Below are 13501 nucleotides of genomic sequence, written 5' to 3' on the forward strand. Positions count from 1 at the left end.
TTAGCAGCTCTGGCATCAGAGCCTGGTCTTCCATGGTGTGTGTGTGTTCCCCTCTAGCAGCTCTGGCATCAGAGCCTGGTCTTCCATGGTGTGTGTGTGTGTCCATCCTCTAGCAGCTCTGGCATCAGAGCCTGGTCTTCCATGGTGTGTGTGTGTGTCCATCCTCTAGCAGCTCTGGCATCAGAGCCTGGTCTTCCATAGTGGTGTGTTGTGTCCATCCTCCTAGCAGCTCTGGCATCAGAGCCTGGTCTTCCATGGTGTGTGTGTGTGTGTCCATCCTCTAGCAGCTCTGGCGTCAGAGCCTGGTCTTCCATGTGTGTGTGTGTGTGTCCATCCTCTAGCAGCTCTGGATCAGAGCCTGGTCTTCCATGGTGTGTGTGTGTGTCCATCCTCTAGCAGCTCTGCATCAGAGCCTAGTCTTCCATGTGTGGTTGTGTCCATCCTCTAGCAGCTCTGGCATCAGAGCCTGGTCTCCATGGTGTGTGTGTGTGTGTGTCCATCCTCTAGCAGCTCTGGCATCAGAGCCTGGTCTTCCATGGTGTGTGTGTGTCCATCCTCTAGCAGCTCTGGCATCAGAGCCTGGTCTTCCATGGTGTGTGTGTGTGTCATCTCTAGCAGCTCTTGCATCAGAGCTGGTCTTCCATGGTTGTGTGTTGTGTGTCCATCCTCTAGCAGCTCTGGCATCAGAGCCTGGTCTTCCATGGTGTGTGTGTGTGTCCATCCTCTAGCAGCTCTGGCGTCAGAGCCTGGTCTTCCATGGTGTGTGTGTGTGTCCATCCTCTAGCAGCTCTGGCATCAGAGCCTGGTCTTCCATGTGTGTGTGTGTGTGTCCATCCTCTAGCAGCTCTGGCATCAGAGCCTAGTCTCATGGTGTGTGTGTGTTGTCCATCCTCTAGCAGCTCTGGCATCAGAGCCTGGTCTTCCATGTGGTGTGTGTGTGTGTGTCCATCCTCTAGCAGCTCTGGCATCAGAGCCTGGTCTTCCATGGTGTGTGTGTGTTGTGTCCCCCTCTAGCAGCTCTGGCGTCAGAGCCTGGTCTTCCATGGTGTGTGTGGTTGTCCATCCTTAGCAGCTCTGGCATCAGAGCCTGGTCTTCCATGGTGTGTGTGTGTGTCCATCCTCTAGCAGCTCTGGCGTCAGAGCCTGTCTTCCGTGGGATATTACTTAGCAGATGTTGCAGGTGAGGACCCCGTTCCTTTCCTGGGGTCGTGGGACTCCTTCCCAAGCCCAAGGTCACCAAGAGGAGCTAACATCCTCCTGCGCTCTGTGGGATCCGGCCCTTTACCATGTTGATGTTTTTACAGTCCCCACAGTCCTAGGCTTACTTATGCCTCTGCTTAGTGAGTGTCTCTCAGTGGGGAGGGGGGAGAGCGAGACGGAAAGAGAGGGATGGAAGTGAAGGGAAAGATGGAGTGACAAACAAACTTAGAAGAGAATGAATAAAAGTGTGAGTCTGAGATGGAGGAAGGGACTGGAGGAAGGGACTGGGGGGTGGGTAAGGGACTGGGGGGGGCAAAGGGACGGGACTGGGGGGGGCGAAGGGAAGCCATGTCTGAGGTTGCAGAACAGGCCTCTGAACTCAGTGACCAGGAAAAAGGGCTTATTTCATTGGCCACAGACACTGTGCACGAGGGAAAAGGCAAGGCAAGAAATGCAGTACAAGCTTAAGGCTATTTGATGAACACAAATAGGATTGTTTTGGTGTTATTACTCAGTGAAAAAGTTAAGGGAGACTGGCTATTCCTTGGTTGCTGCAATCATGCACATTTGGCTCCCTATTTACATTTACATTTAAGTCATTTAGCAGACGCTCTTATCCAGAGCGACTTACAAGTTGGTGCATTCACCTTATGATGTCCAGTGGAACAACCACTTTACAATAGTGCATCTATACAGTAGGAAGCAAACCAAACAAATCACCTCAAAGACAGAAGACTCCACTGCATGTTAATCTAAACATGTTTTCTGTTTGCAAAGGAAGAATGTTATTTCTGACAAAGACCWTTTTAAATGGTCTTTGTCAGGTTACTCTCATGGCACCAGCCCCCACTGATGCCCTTAGCGGGTGTTAGTCTGTTTACACAGCAGTGTGCCAATGCTGGGCTTACCACTGTGCTTCTGCTCGCTGGCATTGGAGTTGAGTTARGCTTGGGCGGTATCCAGATTTTCAGATCGTCATACCGTCCTTCTCTCATCCCGGGATTTATGGTATTACCGGCATAGCATACAAAGGGGCGCTAAAARCAAAAGCCCATTGGGCTATATTACCAGAATGCTAACAAAATTAGCACAAACTAATAGCGAAATCACATAGATGCTGTTAGYTWWAKSYYRWYRRSMTWWARCTAACACACTAATTGCAAAGATGGGCAAATCCAGCTCATGAAGTTATACAGCGTAGCCAGTAGCTACCGAATGTCTTTTTCGGTGCGTGTGGACATTTATGAGAGCGATTGTGCAAATGAACAAAGTTGTGAGGCATGCTTTTCTAAAGGAAGAGSAGCATGTTTACACGGAGCAGAGGGGAGAAGAACGGAGGACCAAAAAAATGGCAGCTGTACAGAACTCATCCAGAACTCATCCAGCACTCTTTGACTTCTAGCAGAAAGCCTTTCTGATATATCTGAGGGTCAACTTTTAGTAGTGAATTGCCTACAAGCGTAACTTCATCACCTCATGTCCGCCACACACCAGAGACTGATAGATATAAACTCGGCAAATAAAGAAACGTCCCTTTTTCAGGACCTTGTCTTTCAAAGATAATTTGTAAAAATCCAAATAACTTCACAGATCTTCATTGTAAAGGGTTTAAACACTGTTTCCCATGCTTGTTCAATGAAACATAAACAATTAATGAACATGCACCTGTGGAATGGTCGTTAAGACACCAACAGCTTACAGAAGGTAGGCAATTAAGGTCACAGTTATGAAAACGTAGGACACTAAAGAGGCCTTTCCACTGACTCTGGAGAACACCAAAAGAAAGATGCCCAGAGTCCCTGTTCATCTGCGTGAACGTGCCTTAGGCATGCTGCAAGGAGGCAAATTGCAATGTCCGTACTTGTACTGTGAGACGCCTAAGACAGCGCTACAGGGAGACAGGATGGACAGCTGATCGTCCTCGCAGTGGCAGACCACGTGTAACAACACCGGCACAGGATCGGTACATCCGAACATCACACCTGCGGGACAGGTACAGGATGGCAACAACAACTGCCCGAGTTACACCAGGAACGCACAATCCCTCCATCAGTGCTAAGACTGTCCGCAATAGGCTGAGAGAGGCTGGACTGAGGGTTTGTAGGCCTGTTGTAAGGCAGGTCCTCACCAGACATCACCGGCAACAACGTCACCTATGGGCACAAACCCATCGTCGCTGGACCAGACAGGACTGGTGGTTTTGTCTCACCAGGGGTGATGGTCAGATTCACATTTATCGTCGAAGGAATGAGCRTTACACTGAGGCCTGTACTCTGGAGCGGGATCGATTTGGAGGTGGATGGTCCGTCATGGTCTGGGGCGGTGTGTCACAGCGTCATCGGCCTGAGCTTGTTGTCWTTGCAGGCAATCTCAACGCTGTGCGTTACAGGGAAGACATCCTCCTCCCTCATGCGTTACCCTTCCTGCAGGCTCATCTTGACATGACCTTCCAGCATGATAATGCCACCAGCCATACTGCTCGTTCTGTGCGTGATTTTCTGCAAGACAGGAAAGTCGGTGTTCTTCCATGGCCAGCGAAGAGCCCGGATCTCAATCCCATTGAGAACGTCTGGGACCTGTTGGGACCCCCCACCCCAGAAATGTCTGGGAACCTGCAGATGCCTTGGTGGAAGAGTGGCGTAACATCTCACAGCAAGAACTGGCAAATCTGGTGCAGTCCATGAGGAGGAGATGCACTGCAGTACTTAATGCAGCTGGTGGCCACACCAGATACTGACCGTTACTTTTGACCCCCCCTCCCATCCTTTGTTAAGGAACACATTATTCCATTTCTGTTTGTCACATGTCTGTGGAACTTGTTCAGTTTGTCTCAGTTGTTTAATCTTGTTATGTTCATACAAATATTTACACATGTTAAGTTTGCTGAAAATAAATGCAGTTGACAGAGAGGACGTTTATTTTTTTGCTGAGTTTAGAACGYTATGGACTCAGTAGTTCTCTTTCTCCCGTTGTGCTATTTACAAACAAACACGTGGCTCAACTGTTCTGGGGAACTACGGTAAGCTTCATACTGTAAAATATTGTGACAGGTGAAATGAAGAACGCAATTTGCTTTATGTTGCTTTAACGTATTCCCCCAGTTGACTGCAGTTATTAACTTGAAAAAGTAGCTCCACATATTCAAATTTATTGAAACTTTTTGTTTTGACGGTATAATATCCTGGGGATATATCCAAAAACCCTGGTATACGATATATCCGTTACACCGCCCAGCCTATTTGGTGACATTACTCTTAGTCAGCTGCACGCCAGGCGGTACCTATACAATAGGATTCACTTAAATCATCTCCTTTTCCTTGTCTCCTAATAGAAGGTAGAGAGTAGCCTACCAGGTGGAGTAAATAAGCACTCTCTCCTTGACGTGTATGGAGAGGCCTCACGGAAGTATTCTGCCTTGCCATTGTCCTGCTAGACTATAGTCTAACCTCTGGTCTCCACAAAAAGATKAATCAAAGACTTTAAATCTATGTGAGTGGAATCGGTTTTAGAATCATGCACCTCAAGTGCGGATMTTTGCAACCGTTTCGCCCTTTCCCCCCCCTTATCTGAGAATATGTATAGCACTCATTCACCAAGGATATCATCGATGTTCTGCTATCGAAATGACTATTTCCCATTTTGGAATTTTCTTATCCCCTCTCCTGTCTTCAGTGAGTGTAATCCATTTGCCAAGAAAATGCTACATGGTATTTAGCTAGCAGCAAGGCAGACGGTTGAAACCTTAGATGCAACGTGTGATGTTTGAAAGGCTCTTTTGGACATGTAACACCGCCCCGTGCAGACTGTAAASGGATGTCTCTTCTATAGCACACAGTGTTCTGTTGGAAACCTCTGAACTCTATTTCTCACCTGGCTGACATCATCCGTTCTTAGCCTGTTTGGAACACAATAGTGTTGAGCAACGATACACCTGATACTCACGCTTCAATTCTCACTATTTGCTATTATGAAATGGCATGCTGAGATGTTTTCTCTGGAGAGGCCTGTCCAGTTTAAATTAAGTGTGGGAAGCAGATGTGAGTACGTTGTTGGCTGCTGAAGTTAAGAAGTCCTCCCATGTCTTTTTCTGTTATGGTTTTTGAACTGCCTAATTTGGTCTTCAACCACTGTCCAATCCAATAATTTCCCTAGCACCTGGTTATTTGGCTAGAAAGTTGTGGATACTCTTTATGTAATAACCCTCATGTTTGACTTCAAGTGATCCGCTCCCCTCTCGATCTAGGGTAAATCCAAAACAGCTTGATCTACCTCCCAGTATTTTCCAAAGGAAAGATCTCTATCCCAAAAACATGGTACTCTGGAATAATGTTGTGAAAGTACATTTTTCAGTCTGTCAGTTCATTTCTAGTCAAGTTTCAGTACTCYTCCTGCGCTAAACATAACTCCAGACTCTGGAGGTCACCCATCAACTCGCGCTTATGTTGGAGAACGAGCTTAAACCCCTCTCTCTGATCTCAAAGTGACTCTGCCTTGGCTGTACAGGCCCACTGCTGCGTTTCACTGTCATCATTAAGCCCAGTATGACATCTCTGCCAGTTTGTTCTGCCACAGGTGTCGACAGTCTCTGCACGTTCTTCTTCTGAAATGTGCCACAGGTCCCGCCCTGCCCATTCTTCTTTAATTGACTGTATTCTGGGACATAATGAACACAAAGGAAGTGGTGGAGCTGTGTCTGGGCGTGGTAGACAGATGGAGAGAGAGAGAGGCGATTAGGTCAGAGTTTTGATGTGTCTTAGGTGCCAGCCGGACGGTTAACGCCATTAGGGATCCATTAGGGATGGGASTCAGAGAGGGTGGTGATGGTGGTACTGAAGGCTGCTGGGCTGTATTCAGAAGCACCACTGTACATGTGTGTTTCAGCCTTCATGCATATAACAATTATAGGACCGCAAAAGGCACCATGTTGTCTATCTTTCAGTCAACTCATTAGGCTTAAGTCGTACTRAATCTAAATGTTTAATGTCTGCTATCGAGGCCCAGAGTCATGCTGGAGGATTTGTCCCATCCTGGGTGGATTTTCTGTCTGATCTCGGATGCGACTGACCTCATCTGCTTCTTTAGGAGTGCCAGTTGTTGAGCAATATGCTCTTTAGTGACTCAATACCACCTTTCTGTGATGGCTTACAAGTGACTCCCAGTTAGCTATTTCCCACCTGACACCCAAACACACAGTACTCCTGTACCCCTCACCCATACAGGTGAGCAGCACCCCAGGGTCGTGTGTGTGTGTGTGTGTGTGTGTGTGTGTGTGTGTGTGTGTGTGTGTGTGTGTGTGTTTGTGTTTGTGTTTGTGTTGTCACGGTACCAGTATCGCGATACCAGATTTTCCATGACAAAAAGGAAAACCCAAAGCAGACAAGTCTATGGTCCTCTAAAAACTACTACTTCATGTTCAATATGGTGTGCTACAGCTTGGAAAATAAACATGGGATTCTAAGTGACATCATCAGGGTGTTTGTCTCCAACATTAGGACTGTTTAATTTCCTTGTTACCGTACCTCTGAGTACCGCCGTACTGGCATTGTGACAACCCTAGTGTGTGTGTGTGTCCTCAGGGGGCCCTGTGTCTCCCGTGGATCCTGTACATGTGAGTGTGTGTGATCACGGGGCCTCTGCTTGGCTTGCGTCCCCTGGGCTTCGCACGTCACATCCTCAGGATAGAAAATAGATTTGGTTTCACTGGAGACCGGCTGCTAGGGTTGCGTCAATCAGGAAAGTGCATTGTCGCCATGACAACGRCCACTCATCCACCCCATGCTGGATCTGAGTCTCGCTCGCTCGCTCTCTCCTCTGTTTTGAAACTGTTCATATCTGGCCCTTTAACCTTCTTCCTCACTTGTTGCTCACTAGCCGTTCWCCATTCTCTCTTTTATACGTGATGACATGGGGATTAGCCTCCTACTTTATTCATGTAAGATATGTTAGTCATTCACCTTGCTATTTCTTCTGGAGTGTTCTCTTGTTTTCTCTTATAAACACGTTACCTTTGGTCCTGCCATTTTAACTTCTRCTCCTGTTAGCTTCTCCCCTCTCAACCTCTGTAACACACTGAGTGGTGAAAYGGCTTTTAGTGCTGCCGTCATTATTGAGCCTGACTAGCAGTGTAATAGTAATTACACCCCTGAGTGTATGATTAGTGAAACAGCCYCGTGGTAATCAAAAAGATGTGTCCAGTCATACAGGGGGGAGAAAACACCGGCCAGTTGGACTGTTCCAGTACCCCTCCCTCCCCCTACACCACCAAGGTGTTAACGTAGGCAGAATGTATTTGAACTCTTGGATAAGAATAGTTCCTCTGCCAAGGCCAGAGTGATGGGCTGGGTTACATCACACTACAGACCCACTGTGAGATCAGTGTTACCCCTATATCATTTCCCCCCTCCCTAGACAGGTTGCAAAGTCCCCCAAAGCTACACCCAAGGCGACAAACACCGCAACATTCATTTCAAACCAATTTGGTTATATGTTTGGGGGAAGAGAGAGGGGAAGCACCTATGTAATTGTAGGAGAAGTGCTGCTTAGAAGCCTGCTGATTTGTCCCATTTCTGGACATGTAGCCTGTGTTRTGCTGACAGACAGTATGAATCAATCACAGATATCTAAGGTGGAGGCCAAAGGAGTGGCAGGCAGGACAGCTGGAAGGCAAACATAAAGCCAGTTGAACTGTACTGACTGGATTCAGTCTTCCACTGGCGCTGTCTGTCCTGTCTATTCTGTTTCAGTCTTCCACTGGTCTGTCTGTTCTGTTCATTCTTCCACTGGCCTGTCTGTCCTGTCTGTCTTTTCAGTCTTCCACTGGCCTGTCTGTCTGTCTGTCCGTCGTATTCAGTCTTCCACTGGCCTGTCTGTGTCTATTCAGTCTTCCACTGGCCTCTCTGTCTGTCTGTCTATTCAGTCTTCCACTGGCCTCTGTCTGTCTCTGTCTCTGTCTGTCTGTCTTGTCTATTCAGTCTCCATGGCTCTGTCTTTCAGTTCTCCACATGGCCTCTCTGTCTATTCAGTCTCCCACTGGCCTCTCTGTCTATTCAGTCTCCCACTGGCCTCTCTGTCTATTCAGTCTCCCACTGGCCTCTCTGTCTATTCAGTCTCCCACTGGCCTCTCTGTCTCTATTTAGTCTCCCACTGGCCTCTCTGTCTCTATTTAGTCTCCCACTGGCCTCTCTGTCTCTATTTAGTCTCCCACTGGCCTCTCTGTCTCTATTTAGTCTCCCACTGGCCTCTCTGTCTCTATTTAGTCTCCCACTGGCCTCTTGTCTCTATTTAGCTCCTCACCTGGCCTCTCTGTCTATTTAGTCTCCCACTGGCCTCTCTGTCTCTATTTAGTCTCCACTGGCCTCTCTGTCTCTATTTAGTCTCCCACTGGCCTCTCTGTCTCTATTTAGTCTCCCACTGGCCTCTCTGTCTCTATTTAGTCTCCCACTGGCCTCTCTGTCTCTTTTAGTTGCCTCCACTGGCCTCTCTGTCTCTCTTTAGTCTCCCACTGGCCTCTCTGTCTCTATTTGTCTTCCTGTTGAGTCTCCTCCTCTCAGCCTCCTAGGGAGAGACTGGGTCTTATTAACAGGCAGTGAGTGGTCTGTGGGCCTGAGATCCTTGGTCCTTTTTCTGTGTGTCTGTGGCCATTGCCCCCACCTGCTGTCACCTGCATTTGTTATGACAATGTGGTTAAAACAGACTAAACTGTTAGCAGTGCATGAGTCGGCCACCCGCCACCGTCACTTAAAGCTCGAGGACATATGGCTTTAAAGATTTTACAGTCTAGCCACTCTACCTTTTCTGCTAGATGCAGTTAGATAAGCCCAATAAAAAAGCTCAGGATTGCCCTAGTCTGTGTGGCCAGCTGTGGAGAACTGTAAGCCAGGGGAGCGATGCTAGGCTGGCCCTTCAATCCCTCACTCATCAGTTTATGATTATCTTAATCCTATCATGGAACTGTAACAGCAATGTTTGTGATAGCTGTACTGTTACCGTAATGTTTTGGTGAGTTAGCTTGTACTGTAACAGTAAACAAATTGTCAGACTTCAGCCACCCAAGTCATAGACTGTTTCTCTCTTCTACCGGAGCGCCAAGTCTGGGGCCAAAAGGCTCCTGAACAGCTTCTATACCAAAGCCATAAAACTGCTCAACAGTTAATCAAATGGCTGCCCTGGACTATTTACATTGACCTCCTCTTTTTTTTTGTTGGCACATACATTCTTGCACTGGCTCTGTGTACGCTCACTGGACTCCAACACACTCACACGTACTACACTGACACACATACACATTCAGTACCAGTCAAAAGTTTCAGGGTCTTTCTTTTATTTTTCTGGTTTTTCTACTTGTAAAATAATAGTGAAGACATCAAAACTATGTGCAAAGCTGTCATCAGGGCAAAGGGTGGCTATTTGAAGAATCTCAAATATAAATATATTTTGATTTGTTTTAACACTTTTTGGTTACTACAGTACATGATTCATATGTGTTATTTTCATAGTTTTGATGTCTTCACTATTTATTCTACAATGTAGAAAATAGTAAAATAAAGAAAAACCCTTGAATGAATAGTTGTCCAAACTTTTGACTGGTACTGTATTTCTGAATAGGCTAACTGACATAATAAATAGTTGTTCCAGACCACCACAAGCACCCAATCCCGTGTTTTGAGCTCAGGTTTGTTTAGTTCCCCCTTACCAACATACTCCTGACATCATAGGGTGTTTTTAAACATATGGAGCACCATTTGTCAGCCGTAGATATTCATGCTTGGTGAAAAATGGCCAAATATACTTGTTAAAACATTGGCCTTGGGTTTATCAAGCTGCCATTTTSTATGKGCCTGTCTATAGACACTGGTGGCMTCTGACATTGTCAACAGAGCACAAGTTGGGTCAGGCATTCGTATAGGGTCCGCTCAAGTGCCCAGAGAAATAGCCCTATCAGAATCACAGGAATCCTAAAGGAGGAACATGGGGCTTGTCTGTATATTGCAGCGTGTATTTATCTGCAACTAATAATAGTTATTATCTTTGAGTTATAATAACTCAACAAAACTTAATGAAAACGTCATGTTATGGTGCCTCGTTTCTTGAGTTAGGTTTGGCTATTTGGTTCCTGCAGWGGTATGTAGGCTATTGCTAAATGACTGTAAACTTGTGACGATTTATATTGTTATTTTGTTTTCTTACACATGACATGTCATCCCAGTTGGTTAAAATGTCATTCAAATTTTTTTACAACCAGAAATGGTTGCAACAATGTAATTTCAACAGTTTTTTCCCACTGGTATGTGTCTTGTTTTGGAGCTATTAGGCTGCGTTTACACAGGCAGCCCAATTCTAATATTTAGTCAATTTATTGACAAAMGATCTGATTGGTCAAGAAACCAATTAGTGGAAAAATTTAAGAATTGGGCTGYCTGTGTTAACACAGCCTCAGGCCAGGCTATGAGGTAGCTTGTCCTAGCAGTGTGGTCATGTCCYAGTAAGGTTTCTAGTCCTAGTATGTTCTAAGGAGCTGTCAGTCTGTTTTACCCAGATCAGCTCTGACGTGGCTGCGTCATTGCTAGCCCGACGATGTGTGACAGCGCATTAGGCCTACTGTTTAACGGGATTATCACCATGGAGTTACTCAGGGTTACCGTGAGCCAGCACTTAGTGACGCTGTAGATGTACAGTACTTCCTGGTTGTCCTTATCCAGCTCACACCCTGACCTGATACATTTCTGGCAGAGGCTGGTGGTTCTCGAAGAAGGTTCCCCTGKGAGATWTCAACCATAGCTTMGCCTCACAATCCTAGCTACATGGACTAGAAGCAGGGAAAAGGCAAAACTGGCTTTAGCTCAGTGTCTAGTGGGAAACTTCCYYCTRCTCTGGCTGGTGYTGGTGGCACCAAGCTGGCTCCTGATATGATGATAATGGCRCCGACAGATGGTCGCCTCGCTTCAGGTCCTTAGAAAACTATGCAGTTATTMKTYTTTTTWATGTRTTCTTACATTGTTAGCCCAGAAAATCTCAAGTGTTATTACATACAGCCGGGAAGAAGTGTTGGATATAAAAGCGATGTCAACTTACCATCATTGCGACCAGGAATACGTCTTTCCCGAAGCGGCTCCTTTGTTCTGAACTACACCCTGGACATGCGATCTTATCCCAGAGGCCCGACCCAAAACAACGCGGTCGCCGCAGGAGTGTCAGATGGAGCGGCCTACTGGTCAGACTCAGAAGGCGAGCACACCATCCACCGCTTCCTAGCATATTACTCGCCAATGTCCAATCTCTAGAAAACAAGGTGGATGAAATTAGGGCACGAGTTGCCTTCCAGAGAGACATCAGAGATTGTAACATTCTCTGTTTCACGGAAACATGGCTCACTCGGGATACGTTGTCAGTCGGTACAGCCACCCGGTGTCTTCACGCGTCGCGCCGACAAACAAACATCTCTCTGGTAAAAAGGAACTCAAGTCCTTTTGCTCATCTGACCTAGAATTCCAAGAGAATTCTCTTGATTATAGTCACAGCCGTGTGTATCCCCCCCAAGCAGATACCTCGTCGGCCCTGAAAGAACTTCATTGGACTCTATGGAGAGTAAACTGGAAACCATACATCCTGAGGCTGCATTTATTGTAGCGGGGGATTTTAACAAAGCTAACCTAAGATCAATACTCCCTAAATTCTATCAGCATATCGAATGGGCGACACGAGCTGGCAGAATTCTGTATCATTGYTACTCGAACCTCCGCGATGCATCCAAAGCCCTCCCGCGCCCTTTCTTCGTCAAATCTGACCGTGAATACATTTTGTTGCTCCCAGCCTATAGACAGAAACTAAATGAGGAAACGCCCGYGCACACTAACATAGAGAGGCTGCTGCCAACATACTGACTCAAATCTCTGGCCACTTAAATAAATGGACTTAATTAAGGTATCACTAGTCACTTTAAATAACGCCACTTTAATAATATTTACATATCCTACATTACTCATCTCATATGTATATACTATATTCTATACCATCTACTGCATCTTGCCTATGCCGCACGCCATCTCTCATCCATATATTTATATGTACATATTCTTATTCATTCCTTTACATTTGTGTCTAATTGTGTGTATAAGGTAGTTAGAATTTGTTAGATCTACTTGTTAGATATTACTGCATAGTCGGAACTAGAAGCACCAGCATTTCGCTATACTCKCTTTAACATCTGCTAACCATGTGTATGTGACCAATAACATTATATTTGATCAGTATTGGTACATGGGTCACTTGGCAAGGTGACACACACGAGACTGCTGTACTTTAGCTTTGACCTGTTGTGTTTCTGCCATCTCAGTTTTATCATGATACGACTGATTAGAAATGTAATTGTGCTAGAAGGCATGTTTGGACTCGATCCCTTTCTCAAATAGTCAGTTCTAACTGGGTTGTGCTAAGTCAGTGTATGAGTGTAGCTAACCGCTTTGTGTTTCTCTCCTTCCAGGGCTCCAGAGATCATCCTGGGCCTGCCTTTCTGTGAAGCCATCGATATGTGGTCCCTGGGCTGTGTGATCGCTGAGCTCTTCCTGGGCTGGCCCCTCTACCCAGGGGCCCTGGAGTACGACCAGGTAAATAAGCCTGTTATAATGAACTGTAGTGTATTGTTACATTGCTGTACACCCTCCTCTGAGGCTCACTGGTCCAGATCATAAGAACTGTAGACCTCCTTCCTTTTCCTCCTCCTATTCCCTTCACATCTTCTCATTCGCTCCTTCTTGAAGTTCCTTTATCTCCTCCTCCTCCTCGAAGTTCCTTTATCTCCTCCAACCCTTTTCTTCCTGCTCGCACACTCTCTTTAGTCTACTGTCCTCCTCCATCTCCTCCCCTCCACTTTCCTCTGTTCTCCTCTCTAGCTGAGTGAAGTCTGTCTTGTCCCTCCTACTGTACTCTAACAGTGTGCGTTCATGCTATGAGGTGATTGCTTGTGTTAGGACATTGACTCAGACCTCCCACTCCTCCATAGCCCTGTTATTAACGTTTTACTCCTGCTGGGTTCTCAAGATGATCGGTCTGAATCCTGCAGTGACCTGTGGAGAAGGGAGGGGGAGGCACTGGAAACGAGGGATGGAAGGGAGAGGGGAGGAGAAGGAGATAAAGGATAATATACTGTACTGGGACTGCTTGAGGCAGCAGGGGTGGAAAGGAGGGAGAGATTTAGAAAGGGAGAGAGAGTTTGGAAGGGGAAATATTGATGAAGAAATAAATGAACATAGTGTGTGGGAATGAATTGAGAGGGTAGAGAGGAGTGAGAGACGGAGGAGGGGAG

At 46.4% G+C, this 13501-nt stretch overlaps 1 protein-coding gene across 1 annotated transcript in view; it reads left to right on the top strand.

Annotated features, from left to right (window-relative positions):
• The window catches only part of LOC112075022 (homeodomain-interacting protein kinase 3), a 40063-nt gene extending 27176 nt beyond the window's left edge, over nt 1-12887 (top strand). The window contains exon 3 of the mRNA XM_024142073.2: nt 12680-12887. Coding sequence (XP_023997841.2) covers nt 12680-12887 — 208 coding nt within the window. The remainder of the gene's footprint in view (nt 1-12679) is intronic.
• Nucleotides 12888-13501: the final 614 nt, after the last annotated feature.

This window comes from Salvelinus sp. IW2-2015, unplaced genomic scaffold, assembly GCF_002910315.2.
Source record: "Salvelinus sp. IW2-2015 unplaced genomic scaffold, ASM291031v2 Un_scaffold2941, whole genome shotgun sequence".
NCBI classification, from domain to species: Eukaryota; Metazoa; Chordata; class Actinopteri; order Salmoniformes; family Salmonidae; genus Salvelinus; species Salvelinus sp. IW2-2015.